At 48.5% G+C, this 17,568-nt stretch overlaps 1 protein-coding gene across 1 annotated transcript in view; it reads right to left on the minus strand.

Annotated features, from left to right (window-relative positions):
• The window catches only part of LOC143806312 (uncharacterized), a 175,316-nt gene extending 158,994 nt beyond the window's left edge, over positions 1-16,322 (minus strand). The window contains exons 1-2 of the mRNA XM_077286556.1: positions 16,185-16,322; positions 11,946-12,281 (exon numbers count right to left, since the gene is read on the minus strand). Of these exons, the coding sequence (XP_077142671.1) occupies positions 11,946-12,281; positions 16,185-16,239 (391 nt within the window). The 5' untranslated portion in view covers positions 16,240-16,322. The remainder of the gene's footprint in view (positions 1-11,945; positions 12,282-16,184) is intronic.
• Positions 16,323-17,568: the final 1,246 nt, after the last annotated feature.

The following is a 17,568-nucleotide window of genomic DNA, read 5'->3' on the forward strand; positions in this document are numbered from 1 at the left end:
GTCGTCATTTCATCTTCCAACAAGACAACGACCCAAAGCACACAGCCAAGAAAACCAAGGCCTGGTTCAAGAGGCAAAAAATCAAGGTGTTGCAGTGGCCTAGTCAGTCTCCTGACCTTAACCCAACTGAAAACTTGTGGAAGGAGCTCAAGATTAATGTCCACATGAGACGCCCAAAGAACCTAGATAACTTGGAGAAGATCTGCATGGAGGAGTGGGCCAAGATAACTCCAGAGACCTGTGCCGGCCTGATCAGGTCTTATAAAAGACGATTATTAGCTGTAATTGCAAACAAAGGTTATTCCACAAAATATTAAACCTAGGGGTTGAATAATAATTGACCCACACTTTTATGTTTAAAATTTATAAAAATTTAACTGAGCAACAAAACTTTTTGGTTTGTAAGATTTATGCATCTGTTAATAAATCCTGCTCTTGTTTGAAGTTTGAAGGCTCTAACTTATTTGCATCTTATTAAACCTGCTAAATCTGCAGGGGTTTGAATACTACTTTTAGGCACTGTATATATATATATATATATATACAGTATATACTTATATATATATATATATATATATATATATATATATATATATATATATATATATTGATTAACCTCGACAAACTCAACTATTAAAGGACTTCTTCAAAATCTAAGTTCAATATACCGGTTAAACATATGAACCCTAATGATACATGCAGTACTTGACTTTCTGTTTTGAAAATAAATTGGTTATATAGAGTGCACCTTTACCAGTAGGACCCTCGTAGTTAATTTCCCCATTTCCCTTGTAGTTCCCAGTTCTTCTCCTTCCTAATCCTCTCCTCCTTCCTTACCTTACCATCTTCCCTATATTCTGTTAGCATTAATTATATTGTTTTGTATTGTATTATAAAAACTTCAATAAAAATTCAGTTGAAAACAACAAATTCAAAAACCCAGTTCTTTCAGACCTCAAATAATGCAAATAAAACAAGTTCATAATAATGTAGAAACAACAATACTAATATTTTAACTCAGGAACTCAGGCTGGATCGTACAGCCGCTGTGTGATACTTGCTGCTCGTGGATCGTACAGCCGGTGTATGATAGTTGCCGCCCGTGGATCCTACAGCTGGTTTACACTTGCAGCCCATGGATTATACAGCCGCTGTATGATACTTCCCGCCTGTGGCTTGTAAAGCCGATGTATGATGCTGCTCGTGGATCGTACAGCCGCTGTATGATACTTACTGCTCGTGGATCGTACAGTCGGTGTATGATACTTCCCGCCTGTGGCTCGTGCAGCCAATGTATGATGCTGCTTGTGGATCGTACAGCCAGTGTATGATATTTGCCATCCGTGAATCATACAGCTGGTTTACACTTGTAGCCCATGGATCGTACAGCCGCTGTATACTTGCTGCTCGTGGATCGCGCAGTCGGTGTATGATACTTCCCACCTGTGGCTCGTACAGCCGGTCAGGGCCAGCGTCAACACCCGGTGCACCCGGGCAAGTGCCGGGGCCCTGGCGAGACGGGGGCCCACTCACGCTGTCTGGGATACAGCCAGGGTCACCATGAGGGCATTACTGCCCTGACTGGCGTATGGGGCCCGGTCAGCAGAAGGGGCCCACATCGGTCCCCGTCTCTTCTGCTGATCGGGCCCCACCGGCAGGATTTTACCGGTGCAGTAACTGAACCCTGCGTCTGGGATGCAGGGTTCAGTTACACTCTATTCTCGTGCGGGCCCGGGTCCGCATGGCAATAGTTAAAGTCGCCAGCCAATAGGAGGCTGGCAGCTGACGTCAGCGCGCACGTCGCCGGCGTCTGACGTCATCGTCATTCACCGGCGAGTGCGCGCTTTCAGCCTGGACTGAAGATCGCTCGCCACAGGAGCGCAGCAAGGTAAGAGGAAAGGTTTTTTTTATTTTTTTTGAAAGCTGCAAGCTGGCAGGATGGAGACAAGTGTCCATCCTGCCGGGGGCAGAATAGAGATGGGGTAGATTGGAGACACGGGGAGCATGATTGGAGACACAGGGGCAGAATGGAGACAGGGGGCAGGGTGAAAAATATGGAGACATGATTGGAGACACAGGGGGCAAAATGGAGACAGGGGGCAGGGTGAAAGATATGAAGGCATGATTGGAGACACAGGGGGCATGATTGGAGACACAGGGGGCAGGATTGGAGACACGGGGAATAATGGAGAAACGGGCATGATTGGAGACACAGGGGTAATAATGGAGACACGGGGCATGATTGGAGACACGGGGCAGAATGGAGACACAGGGGGCATAATGAAAGATATTATTATTATTTATTTATATAGCACCATTGATTCCATGGTGCTGTACATGAGAAGGGGTTACATACAAGTTACAGAAATCACTAACAGTAAACAAACTAACAATGACAGACTGATACAGAGGGGCGAGGACCCTGCCCTTGCGGGCTTACATTCTGCAGGATTATGGGGAAGGGGACAGTAGGTTGGGGCTTGCAGGACCTCCGGTGTTGGTGAGGCGGTAGCTTCGGTAGTGATGAGGAGGCAGCGGGGTCAGTGCAGGCTGTAGGCTTTCCTGAAGAGATGAGTTTTCAGGTTCCGTCTGAAGGATCCGAATGTGGTTGATAGTCGGACGTGTTGGGGCAGAGAGTTCCAGAGGATGGGGGATATTCGGGAGAAGTCTTGGAGGCGATTGGATGAGAAGCGGGAGGACCAGAGATTACGTGAGGGAAGATATCGGGAGATTAGTTCAGAGATATATGGAGGAGACAGGTTATGGATGGCTGTGTAGGTCAGTATTAGTAATTTGAACTGGATACTCTGAGGGAATGGGAGCCAGTGAAGAGATTTGCAGAGGGGGAAGGGGAGGAGAGAGATGGATTAGTTAGGCAGCAGAGTTAAGGATGGACTGGAGAGGTGCAAGGAAGTTAGCAGGGAGGCCGCAGAAAAGGATGTTGCAGTAGTCAAGGCGGGAGATGATGAGGGCATGCACAAGCATTTTAGTAGATTGAAGGTTGAGGAAAGGACGGATTCTAGAGATATTTTTGAGCTGGAGGCGACAGGAGGTGGAAAGAGCTTGGATGTGCGGTTTGAAGGACAGGGCAGAGTGGAAGGTTACTCTGAGGCAGCGGACTTCTGGTACGGGGGAAAGCATTATGTCATTGATTGCGATAGATAGGTCAGGTAAGGAAGATCTGCGGGATGGGGGAAAGATGATGAGTTCAGATTTGTCCACATTGAGTTTGAGGAAGCGAGAGGAGAAGAAGGAGGATATGGCTGATAGGCACTCTGGGATTCTGGACAGCAGAGCGGTGACATCTGGGCCACAGAGGTAGATCTGAGTGTCATCAGCATAGAGGTGGTACTGGAATCCATGGGACTTTATGAGTTGTCCCAAGTGTATAGATTGAGAAGAGTAGGGGTCCTAGAACAGAGCCTTGGGGGACTCCAACAGAGAGAGGGTGGGATGAGGAGTTAGTGTGGGAGTGGGAGACGCTGAATGTGCGGTTGGAAAGGTACGAGGCGATCCAGGATAGGGCGAGGTCTTTGATGCCAAAGGAGGAGAGGATCTGTAGTAGGAGGCAGTGGTCAACTGTGTCGAAAGCAGAGGACAGGTCTAGAAGGAGGAGTACAGAGTATTGTCCAGTAGCTTTGGCGGTAAGTAGGTCGTTAGTGATTTTGGTCAGGGCAGTCTCGGTTGAGTGATGGGGGCGGAAACCAGATTGTAGATTGTTGAACAAGTTAGATGAGAGGTGGGAGGAAAGTTCAGCGTGGACGTGCTGATCCAGGAGTTTGGAAGTGAATGGGAGCAGCGATATTGGGCGATAGCTGGACATAGCAGTTGGATCGAGGGTTGGCTTTTTAAGGATAGGCGTGATTGTGGCATGTTTGAACGCAGAAGGGAAGGTGCCAGAAGTTAGTGAGAGGTTGAACAGGTGGGTTAGGGATGGGATAAGTGTGGTGGTGAGGTTGGGGAGGAGGTGGGATGGGATAGGGTCAAGCGCACAGGTGGTGAGGTGCGATTTGGAGAGGAGACAATTAAGCCCCCCCTTCAGTGATGTTGGATAGGGAGGTTATGGGGTTTGGGCATTGGTCTGGTATACAAAGGGGTTGTGGTGGTTGAACAATAAAGACTTGCCTTGTCTGGTCGATCTTATTTTTAAAGTGTGTGGCAAAGTCCTCAGCAGAGACGAGGGAGGTTGGAGGGGGCAGTGGGGGGCGGAGGAGGGAGTTAAAGGTTTTGAATAACTGTTTGGGGTTGTAGGATAGGGAAGATACGAGGGTTGTGAAGTAGGCCTGTTTAGCAGAGGTGAGAGCAGATTTAAAAGCGAGTGTTGCTTGTTTGAATACAGTGAAGTCATCTTGCGAGTGTGTTTTCTTCCAATGCCGCTCCGCAACCCTGGACACTTGCCGGAGCTTTTTAGTGGTGTTATTGTGCCAAGGTTGTCTATTGATACGTCGCACTCTGCCATGGACGAGAGGGGCAACCGTGTCAATAGCTGATGCGAGAGTGTCATTGTAGAAAGCAGTGGCAGTGTCTGTGTCGTGAAGTGAGGATATGGATGCCAGTGGTAGGATGGAGTCAGAGAGTGTGTGGGTGTCTAGGTGTGCAAGGTTTCTGCGGGGGTGCGCATGTTGCTGGACATGGATGACCGGTGAGGAGGACAGGGATGAGAAGGTGAGCAGATGGTGGTCGGATAAAGGGAGAGGGGAGGTAGTGAAGTTAGATAGAGAGCAGAGACGGGTGAATACCAGGTCTAGTGTATGCCCGTCTGTGTGGGTGGCTGCGGAGGACCGTTGAGTAAGTCCAAAGGATGAGGTAAGGGACAGAAGTTTGGAGGCTGTTGACTGAAGGGTATCAATGGGGATGTTGAAGTCACCCATGATGATGGTGGGAATGTCAGCAGAGAGAAATTGAAGAAGCCAGGTGGAGAATTGGTCAATATGGGGGCAGGATGGGAGACATAGTGGCAAAATGAAGGATACAGAGGATACAGGGGTAGGATGGGAAACATGGTGACAGGATGAAAGATATGGGGCAGGATTGGAGACATGGTGGCAGGATGAAAGATATGGGGACAGGATTGGAGATGGGGCAGGATTGGAGACATGGTGAGGGATGGAGACAGATCGGGCAGGATGGAAACAGATGGGGCAGGATGGAGACAGATGGTGCAGGTTCATGGGGCAGGATCATGAAACAGATGGGGCAGGATGGGGAGACCATATGAGGCAGAATGGATACACGAGGGCCGGATGGGAGAACAAATGGCGCCAGGATGGAAAAACATGGCTGGAACCAGGAATGAGACACACGAGTGCCAGGATGGGGGATATTATTACCATAGGGGCCAATTAAGGGATATTATTACTGCAATGATGTATTTATTTTATTTTTTGAGTATACTGTTTCAAATGGGGAGGCGATCCTGTTACTGTGCAGAGTGACACTATGTTGCCTTTTTTCCTTCGTTTGATGTAGTGTAGAAGTTGGGGAAAAAAAGTAATGTGTTCTGCAAGCAGTGCTCTAGATAACTGTGCTATTTCCTGCAGAGACGAGCCCTGGCTGGAAGACGTGACATCGATTTGTGCTGGATGAAGACGAAAGACTTCACCTAGAGACATCACTGGTGAGTCAGTGTGTTACCTATACACTGACACTATACCCTGTATACTATATACAGCGGTCCTGTGCATGTCACCAGCGATCACTGTACTACTTGTACACTGACACCGCATACTAAGTACAGATCTCCCATGATTAATGACACATATGGTGATATTAGTGTTGTGTTTGTCTTGGTTAGGACAAGTTTAATGTCCTGTGCTCTCAGGGTTACTGTTCTTAGCCTCTCTTTCAAGATGGGTGGGCTATTTATACTTGCTCCTAACCTGGTATCCTTGTCAGCTATAGGTTTTGTTTTTCTGCAGTCTGTATGCTTGACCTCTGAAGTGTGTGCTGGCTTGCATAGTGTCTTGCTGTCACGTGCTTTATTCATTTTCCTGGATTACTGACTCCTGGCTTGGCTTCTATTCTCTGACTCTCCCTGTTAGTATCTTGTAATCTCCTGGCTACGACCTCTCCTTGCTCACTATTCTTTTATGCTTGTCCCTTCTCTGTTTTCCCGGCGTCTGGCTCTGCCCCCTGACCGCCTCCCACTCTGTCACGTGATCGTAGGTCCTTTTGCTTTACCTGATCACTCTGTCTCATGTGAAAGGTCCTGTTGGTGTTCATGTTAGTTACCCAGTTTCTGGTCCAGCTCCGTTGCTGCTGGGTGCAGTTTCCCCTGCAGCATTACTACCTGGGTATCGTGACATTATAGCTGACCTGATAGCTTTTCTCCCCAGTGTGGAGGGTGGTGTTTGTATGCCATGGACCCGGTACAGGCTCTCACGGCACAGGTTAATGAGCTTTCTTAGCTTTTGCAAAGGTTGTCTGTGGAACAGCAAGCCCCGATGCACTCGCACCAACAGGTGCAGAAAGATGTGGCAGGTGCTTTACAGATGTCTGCTCCATTTCGGTCCTGGGAGCGGGGTCCCTCTGATGTATCCTTAGCGGACCCCGAACCGCCGGTAAAATTACCCGACACTTTTTCTGGGGATAAAAACATTGTTCAGGGTCTTTAAAGATTAATACCCGGGTATCGTGACGGTGTTTTTTTTTATTACTGATCAGTATTGTAGTATTCAGTCACAATGTGGTGGTAATATGTTGTCTGGCCATGGTGTGGTGGTATTTGTTCCTTGGATGTGTTATTATTGGTCACCATGTGATGGTAATATGTGGTCTGGTCATGGTGTGGCGGTATTTGTCCCTTGTATTTGATATTATTCGGTCACTGTGCTTTTAATATGTGGTCTGGACATGATGTGGCGGTATTTGTTCTTTGTATGTGGTATTATAGGTCACTGTGGTGGTAATATGGTGTCTGGTCATGGTACGGTGGTATTTGTCCCTTGTGTGTGATATTATCGGTCATTTTAAAGATTTAAAAATACACCTAAATTGCATTGCATATTTTAACAAATGTGTAATAGGTTAGAGTAGAGTAGGGCCCGGCCAAAAGAGTCTACCATGTCGTGGCAGCTGCTTAAAAATATTTTGGCCAAAACAAAGGCTGCTGGTTATGTGTGAGTGGGTTCACCAGAATTAGCCATCAGCTAAAGCACAGGATCTACATGTCACCTACTCCAAAAGTGACACAGTGCAGAAAAGCCACTATCAGGACTTATTTTCCAGAACACACACGTGGACTAGAAAGTGACTAAGTAACCAATCATTACTATATATTGTCTACATGTCACCTACTCCAAGAGTGACACAGTGCAGAAACGCCACTATCAGGACTTATTTTCCAGGACACACACGTGGACTAGAAAGTGACTAAGTGACCAATCATTACTATATATTAAATCGGACTCTGAGTTCCACTTGCGAGAGCCTCGCATCACTTCACCCTGCACAGCCGCCCGTTCTTTGGACAGGAGTGTGCAGCTGCATAGAAATACGGACATTTCGGGTGATGCAATGCAAGTCTTGCGCATCGCTCTCGCATAATTGGCATATAAGGGGTTGACTTATATAAAGCCCCTCTGCTGTATGGTATTGTACAATTTACAATAGCTATTACTCATGTAAGAAGTGAAATCTGGCATTGTACTATACCTATATTTCTCGGCTGTATCTGTGCATCATGAATCGTGGTATGTGTTAAAGGGGGGGGGGGGAGCCCACTGAGACTCTTTTGCCCGATGCCCTCAAAAACCTGGAGCCGGCCCTGCAGCCGGTGTATGATACTTGCTGCCCATGGATCATACAGCTGGTGTATGATACTTCTCACCTGTGGATCGTACAGCCGGTGTATGATGCTGCTGGTGAATTGTACAGCCAGTGTATGATACTTGCCACCCTAGGATTGTACAGACGGTATGATACTTGCCTCCCATGGATCGTTCAGCCGATGTATGATACTTGCCGCCTGTGGATCGTACAGCCAGTGTATGATACTTGCACCCGTGGATCGTACAGCTGGTTTACATTTGCTGCCTGTGGATCGTACAGCCGCTGTATGATACTTGCTGCTTGTGGATCGTACAGCCGGAGTATGATACTTGCTGCCTGTGGATCATACAGCTGGTTTACACTTGCAGCCCATGGATCGTACAGCTGCTGTAGGATACTTGCTGCTCGTGGATCGTACAGCCGGTGTATGATACTGCTGATGGATCATACAGCCGGTGTATGATACTTGCCACCCATGGATCGTACAGCCGTGTATGATACTTGCCGCCCATGGATCGTACAGCCGGTGTATGATACTTGCCTCCCGTGGATCATACAGCCGGTGTATGATGCTGCTGGTGGATTGTACAGGCAGTGTATGATACTTGCCGCCTGTGGATCATACAGCCGATGTATGAGACTTGCCGCTCGTGGATCGTACAGCCGGTGTATGATGCTGCTGGTGGATCGTACAGCCGGTGTATGATACTTGCCACCCATGGATCGTACAGCCGTGTATGATACTTGCCGCCCATGGATCGTACAGCCGGTGTATGATACTTGCCTCCCGTGGATCATACAGCCGGTGTATGATGCTGCTGGTGGATTGTACAGGCAGTGTATGATACTTGCCGCCTGTGGATCATACAGCCGATGTATGAGACTTGCCGCTCGTGGATCGTACAGCCGGTGTATGATGCTGCTGGTGGATCGTACAGCCGGTGTATGATACTTGCCACCCATGGATCGTACAGCCAGTGTATGATGCTGCTGGTGGATTGTACAGGCAGTGTATGATACTTGCCGCCTGTGGATCATACAGCCGATGTATGAGACTTGCCGCTCGTGGATCGTACAGCCGGTGTATGATGCTGCTGGTGGATCGTACAGGCGGTGTATGATACTTGCTGCCCGTGGATCATACAGCCGATGTATGAGACTTGCCACGCGTGGATCGTGCAGCCGGTGTATGATACTTGCCGCCTGTGGATTGTACAGCCGATGTATGATACTTGCCGCCTGTGAATCATACAGCTGGTGTATGATACTTGCCGCCTGTGGATTGTGCAGCCGGTGTATGATACTTGCCGCCCGTGGATCGTACAGCCTGTGTATGAGACTAGCTGCCCTTGGATCTTACAACCGGTGTATGATTCTTGCCACCCGTGGATCGTACAGCCGATGTATGATACTTGCTGCCCGTGGATGAGGCAGGATTTGTCCACTTTCAGGTTCCCTTTATAAATGCTTTTTTGATTTTCCCTTTATTTTATAGCTCCCTTAGGGCACTTGATCAGCTGATCGCTTTTGCTGTATACAGCAGTACCCCAGTACAATATTGCTGTACATGGCAGAAGTCATGGTCTCCTATGAATGTGAGCCTAAAGTTGGCATTCAGAGTAGTACCATCATAAAAGGTTAAAAGGATCTTTATGAAACCATGGAGAAAAAGGAGTCAATTCTGGTATATAGCAAAGTGAAAAAGCTTTATTATTATTAATAAATCACACATAAAAATATTAAAACCAAGGAGCACAGAGAACAATATAGCGCATATACAAGTGTATTTGGCGCAAGGTAGTTCATAGATGAATCCAAGCTAAGTGCTGATGCAAAAAATACCAGCACTTGACAAAAGGGTATTATATAGCACATGCATAGTATGTCAAATCTCCACTGCCAAACAAACTCTTGGGACGCCCCCTGAGGAAGGAATTTATATACCGAAACATGCGTTGGGGAGCGAGTGCTGGCGCAATTACCAGTGGCAATGATGGGTAACTAACACCTTTATAGCATGTGCTGTCTTTCTATTTGTATTTACGCTGCCATGTGTGTTTACTGAGCTAAATAGATTGAGTTTGTTCCGTGGGTTAAGTCTAATATACTGGGAGGGCAGCTGTTGCTGCTGAGGTCTGATGTCCACTAGGACGTATATCAACCTGGGACTACATTTAGTTACTCATTGTAGCTCCATACGTTTGTTTGGCAGTGGAGATTTGACATACTATGCATGTGCTATATCATACCCTTTTGTTGTGCTGGTATTTTTTGCATCAGCACTTTGGCTACGTTCACATTTGCGGTCGGCGCCGCAGCGTCGGGCGCCGCAGCGTCGCCGCATGCGTCATGCGCCCCTATATTTAACATGGGGGCGCATGGACATGCGTCGCACTTGCGTTTTGCGCCGCATGCGTCCCTGCGGCGCCCGCGTCCGGGCGCAGAGGACCCAGCAAGTTGCATTTTTGCTGCGTCCAAAATCAATTAAAAAAAGGACGCATGCGGCGCAAAACGCAGCGTTGTGCATGCGTTTTGCTGCGTTTTTGTTTGCGTTGTGCGTTGCGGCGCCGACGCTGCGGCGCACAACGCAAATGTGAACGTAGCCTTAGCTTGGATTCATCTATGAACTACCTTGCGACAAATACACTTGTATATGCGCTATATTGTTCTCTGTGCTCCTTGGTTTTAATATTTTTATGTGTGATTTATTAATAATAATAAAGCTTTTCACTTTGCTATATACCAGAATTGACTCCTTTTTCTCCATGGTTTCATATGCTAATGAGTCTTTTTTCTGTCTTCACGGCATGCAATGTAGCATGCGTAAGCAAACTTTTGCTGGGTAATGTATTTTACCTTTTCTGATATATAAAAATGCGTTTGGGACTAATTTTGCAATTAAAGGATCTTTAGCAGACCTTGGCTGTCATGAAAATGCATTGGTGCTCCACAATTACATTACGGGGGTGTGATGGGCAGTTAGAACAGTGCGCACGCCCAAGACATGCGATGTAAAGGCCACTGTCACAGATTGACAGCGGCACGTAACAGACGGAGCTCCACCATGGCTGTTAGAGGCTGATGATGGCTGAATATGACAATCTTCATCTGCCGGCAAAAAGGATGAGCCAGCTTCAAAGTCAAGGAGCCGGCAGTGGATGTAGTGTTCATAGCCGGTCTCATGGACGATCACTAGCCGTTCACAATGATGTCTTCCTTCTGGCTCATCGCACTAGGACAAGCTCTGGCCGAGTTCTCCTTACTTCTAGTAATATGTCTTTATGTCTAATGATTCCTGTTGTACATTGTATTACATGACTCCCTGGAGAAACACGAGGAGGAGGTGACAGCAACCTGAGAACCTGATGGTCAAAGGTCAGAGGGCTGAAGAACATGAAGAGACTTTGCCATAGAGCATGTGGGTGAAGGCTCATCACCAAGAATGTGCTATCTTCTGAATGAGGCTTTACACTGCGCAGCAGAACTAGTTCTCAAGGGGACAACAAAATGAAACAAAAACTCCAGTCACTGCTTCTCACCCATTAAAGAAGAGTGTAGTGTGTGATACAGTGATGTGCGGCATCGCTGCAGTGCGTTCCTCTGTTATACCTCTCTATAATCCCAAGGTGATCACACTCCTGCCCTGTGCCTTCTGCTGCAGTAACTGCCATCTTTATTCCACAGTAATTACTACACTTGTCGCCTGTTCATTACGGTTCTGTCCTCTTAGCAGTGGAGACAGGAGGTTGTGTATGAGCCGCGGTGAATCGCCGATACCATTGTAGTTTGTTTTTAATTCAAGTTACAGAATTTATTAGTGTAAACACTCCCCTGACACACCCATGGCTCCCTTGACACCCGCATGCAGGCATGACTCCCCTGACACCCGCGCACACATGGCTCCCATAACACCCACGCACACATGGCTCCCATGACACCTGTGTGGCTCCCCTGACACCCCCGCACACAGCAACCCTGACACGCGCGCACACATGGCTCCACTGACACCCTGCGCACACATGGCTCTCCTGACACCCCAGCACACATGGCTCCCCTGACACCCCCGCACACAGCAGCCCTGACACCCCCTCGGCTACCCTGACACGCGCACACATGGTTCCACTGACACCCTGCGCACACATTGCTCTCCTGACACCCCCACACACATGACTCACCTGACACCTGCAGCATGCTTCTCCCTTCCCTGGACTCTGGGGTCACTATAACAGTACAGGTGTACTCTCCGTCATCACTGAACTGCGCTCGTTGGATGTGAAGTGCAGCGTTTCCTCGCTGTATGTTGCCCTCCTCCATGCGGGCCCCATCCCTGAAGGCCAGAGCCCGGCCGGGGATGAAGCTGTACACCTCGCTCTTATGTCCATCCTGTGATTTGCTCCAGGTAACGGTGATAATTCTTCCCAGTGTAAAGCCTGAAATGTCGCAGGGGATCGTCACGTCTGCGCCTCTCACTGCCGAGATCAGGGGCTTTTTCATAGTGACCGTGAGGCCATCTAAAAGAAGAAAGGTAAATATGTCACAAAGAAGACGAAGGAGCAAAGAATAAACCATGGGGGTCACAAATCCAAACCCGCTGAGCCTTGGGAGGACGGAGAAATATTCCTTGTTCCGTACAGCGCTCCGCTACCTCCGTCAGCTCCATCCTTCCTTGGGGGGCGACTCACCCTCTGGTCACTGACAAATCATCCTATCCAATCACCAAGGCCACATATACTGAAGCCATGATGCCCAGAATAGGGCCACACTGCAGCCAATCATGTGACGGACAGCGCGGGGGCATCTTATAGGGATGTAGGGATTCAGAGAACCAAGATGGCAGAATCCGGATCTCCTAGGAGCCCACCAAGAGCCGGGCGGCCGCCGCTGTCACCACTGCAACTGCTGTCACCGCTATTACTGCTGTCACCGCTATCACTGCTGCAACTGCTGTCACCGATGTCACTGCTTCAACCGCTGTCACTGCTACAACTGCTGTCACCATCAACGATGTCACTGCTGCAACCGCTGTCACTGCTGCATCTGCTGTCAGCTGTCACCATTATCACCGATGTCACTGCTGCACCTGCTGTCACCGCTGCAACCGATGTCACTGACATCATTGCTGCAACTGCTGTCACCGCTGTTACTGCTGTAACTACTGTCACCGCTGTCACTTCTGCAACTGCTGTCATTGCTGCTATCGCTGTCACTGCTACAACTGCTTCCTGTCTTAGCAGTGGACACTGCAGACTTCAACACAGCACGCTGCCACACAGATCTCCTCTATCCAGATGACTGATGAAGGTCAGGTATTGACCGTAACGTCTCATTTATGTCTGGAAATTCTTTACTCAATAAATAAGTGGCAAGTATTTCTATATCATTGCGGCAACTGCTGTCATCGCTATCACCGCTGTCCCTGCTGCATCTGCTACCTCCGCTGTCACTGCTGCAACTGATGTCACTGATTTCACTGCTGCAACTGCTGTCATCGCTATCACCGACATCACTGCTGCAACTGCGGTCATTACTGCAACTGCTGTAACTGCTATCACCGTTGTCACTTATGAAACTGCTGTTACCGCTATCACCGCTGTCATCCATGTCAATGCTGTCACTGCTGCAACTGCTGTCACCACTATCACCGCTGTCAATGCAACTGCTGTCACTGCTGCCACTGATTTCACTACTGCAACTGCTGTCATCGCTATCACTGACATCACTGCTGTCAATGCTGCAACTGTGGTCATTACTGCAACTGCTGTAACCGCTATCACCGCTGTCACTTATGCAACTGCTGTTACCACTATCACCGCTGTCATCCATGTCAATGCTGTCTCCGATGTCACTGCTGTCACCGCTATCACTGCTGAAACTGCTGTCAATGATGCAACTGCTGTCACTGACTTCACTGCTGAAACTGCTGTCACCGCTATCCCCGACATCACCGCTCTCACTGCTGCAACTGCTGTCATTACTGCAACTGCTGTAACCGCTGTCACTTCTGCAACTGCTGTCACCGCTATCACTGGTGTCACTGCTGTCACCACTATCACTGCTGTCACTTCTGTCACTGCTGTCACCGATGTCACCACTGCAACTGTCAGGCCGAGCTCATCCCAGACCGGCAGGTAATGGCTGTGACACACAGGACTTGCCAACAACTGTCTTTTAACCCATTAAACACTGCTCTCAGACTCTGACATTGAGACTGACTACATCATTGCGGTTTTCACTGCGGATTTTCACGCGGTTTCTTCTGCGGATTCCTCTGCGGGTTTTCAACTGCACTTTCCTATTGGTGCAGGTTGAAAACCGCTGCGGAATCCGCAGAAAGAAGTGACATGCTACTTCTTTTTTTCCGCAGCGAATCCGCACGGAATTTTCCACAGCATGTGCACTGCGGTTTTTGTTTTCCATTGGTTAACATTGTACTGTACACCGCATGGAAAACTGCTGCGGATCCGCAGCGTCAAATCCACTGTGGATCCACAGCAAAAACCGCAACGTGTGCACATACCCTAAATGTGCAATCACTAGAAACGACTGTGTCCAATAAGTGTCATCAGAGGGTCAATCAGCCCTTAGCCCCCAATTAACCATTATGGACGCTTCTCCAGCAATTTCCATCCATGTCCCAATAAAAAGTATTTACTGCCCCAGTGATGCAGAGCTGCTGCAGAGAAGCTGAGCTCCCACTTGCAGTCGCCTCTGTGCCTCATCACATGAGGAACACAGCAATAGATACAGCAGGCTGTAACGCGGTGCATCTAATCCCATCTTCAGCTAGTCTGGGGAAGCAATGCAGATGACGAGGCTGTGACAGGGTCTATTGTCTCAAACCTTTGAATTGCGGGGTCTTCATAGGATTACATAGGCTATAACATTACAAATCAAAGACTCCGGATACCAAACACCGGATGGCAAAATGTTCATCATCATGTGAAAATGCAGAATCCATCACCCGGCACTGACACTAACCTGAGGTTACCGGTAATAACCCAGCACTGACACTAACCTGAGGTCACCGGTAATGACCCTGCACTGACACTAACCTGAGGTCACCAGTAATGACCCGGCACTGACACTAACCTGAGGTTACCGGTAATAACCCAGCACTGACACTAACCTGAGGTCACCAGTAATGACCCTGCACTGACACTAACCTGAGGTCACCAGTAATGACCCGGCACTGACACTAACCTGAGGTCACCAGTAATGACCCGGCACTGACACTAACCTGAGGTCACCAGTAATGACCCAGCACTGACACTAACCTGAGGTCACAAGTAATGACCCGGCACTGACACTATCCTGAGGTCACCAGTAATGACACAGCACTGACATTATCACACTAACCTGAGGTCACCAGTAATGACACAGCACTGACATTATCACACTAACCTGAGGTCACCAGTAATGACCCGGCACTGACACTAACCTGAGGTCACCAGTAATGACCTGGCACTGACACTAACCTGAGGTCACCAGTAATGACCCAGCACTGACACTAACCTGAGGTCACAAGTAATGACCTGGCACTGACACTATCCTGAGGTCACCAGTAATGACACAGCACTGACATTATCACACTAACCTGAGGTCACCAGTAATGACACAGCACTGACATTATCACACTAACCTGAGGTCACCAGTAATGACCCGGCACTGACACTATCCTGAGGTCACCAGTAATGACCCGGCACTGACACTAACCTGAGGTCACCAGTAATGACCCAGCACTGACACTAACCTGAGGTCACCAGTAATGACCCAGCACTGACACTAACCTGAGGTCACCAGTAATGACCCGGCACTGACACTATCCTGAGGTCACCAGTAATGACCCAGCACTGACACTAACCTGAGGTCACCAGTAATGACCCGGCACTGACACTAACCTGAGGTCACCAGTAATGACCCGGCACTGACACTAACCTGAGGTCACCAGTAATGACCCAGCACTGACACTATCCTGAGGTCACCAGTAATGACCCAGCACTGACACTAACCTGAGGTCACCAGTAATGACCCGGCACTGACACTAACCTGAGGTCACCAGTAATGACCCAGCACTGACACTAACCTGAGGTCACAAGTAATGACCCGGCACTTGACACTATCCTGAGGTCACCAGTAATGACCCGGCACTGACACTAACCTGAGGTCACCAGTAATGACCCGGCACTGACACTAACCTGAGATCACCAGTAATGACCCGGCACTGACACTAACCTGAGGTCACCAGTAATGATCCGGCACTGACACTAACCTGAGGTCACCAGTAATGACCCGGCACTGACACTATCCTGAGGTCACCAGTAATGACCCGGCACTGACACTAACCTGTCACCAGTAATGATCCAGCACTGACACTAACATGAGGTCACCAGTAATAACTCGGCACTGACACTAACCTGAGGTCACCAGTGATATCAGCAGTATATAGAGGGGATTTTTGAGATCCTTCATTTTCTTCACAGATCTGTGATCCGGAGAGCAGCAGATTCCTCCCTGTAATGGTCCCTGTGTAGTCGCCTCCCTCACACGCTGTCGTTTCAGTTTCTCTTCTGCACTTTGACTCTTCAGAGAGGAAGAGGACTAGAACTCTAGTGCCACCTATTGGAAGTAGCAATCCTAACAGTCAATATCGACCCTTTAAGGAGCCTTGTCACATGACTTAGGATAAGAGCCAAACCACTTCTAAACACAAGACCAAGTCTTACATCTACTGATACCGATAACACACACTGCTATATACCGACACTACACACACCGCTATATACTGACACCACACACTGCTATATACTGACACCACACACACCGCTATATACTGACACTACACATACACCGCTATATACTGACACTACACATACACCGCTATATACCGACACTACACATACACCGCTATATATTGACACCACACACACCGCTATATGCAGACACTACACACACACCGCTATATACTGACAGCACACACACCGCTATATGCAGACACTACACACACACCGCTATATACTGACACTACACACACCGCTATATACCGACACTACACATACACCGCTATATACCGACACTACACACACACCGCTATATACTAACACCACACACACCGCTATATATCGACACTACACACACCGCTATATACCGACACCACACACACCGCTATATACCGACACTACACATACACCGCTATATACCGACACTACGCATACACCGCTATATACCGACACTACGCACACACCGCTATATACCGACACTACACACACACACCACTATATACTGACAACACACACACACTTCTAAATACCGACACTACACACGCTGCTATATACTGACACCACACACACCGCTATATACTGAAACTACACACACACCGCTATATACCGACACTACACATACACCTGTATATACTGACACTACACACACTATTAGGGGTCGAGTTCCCGCCTCTGCACAGGGGGAATCTCAAGCCATCTCCTCTGCGGTCTTCCATTCCTCTCAAGCCGCAGTGGAGCCTGCTCGGCGGAGACGTCGGTCCCAGCGTCTGGCTCAGCCTGATACTGTGCGGATGGTTACTGCTGCCTTTCCAGGCTCAGCCATTGTAGCCAGTACTGGTCAGCGGCGAGCAAACGTCTCTGGGACTGTCCTGCTCTTTCCCTTCTGAGCATGCCCAAGGTAAGACCTCTCATTGGAGGTCAGGGGTCACATGCTCAGGTACTGCTGCAGCTCCCATTGGTCCTCTAGGAAGGTCCTGAAGTTGCTCTGGTATTGTAGCAGCTTCCATTGGTCCTCTAGGAA

Source organism: Ranitomeya variabilis, chromosome 2, assembly GCF_051348905.1.
Source record: "Ranitomeya variabilis isolate aRanVar5 chromosome 2, aRanVar5.hap1, whole genome shotgun sequence".
Taxonomy (NCBI): Eukaryota; Metazoa; Chordata; class Amphibia; order Anura; family Dendrobatidae; genus Ranitomeya; species Ranitomeya variabilis.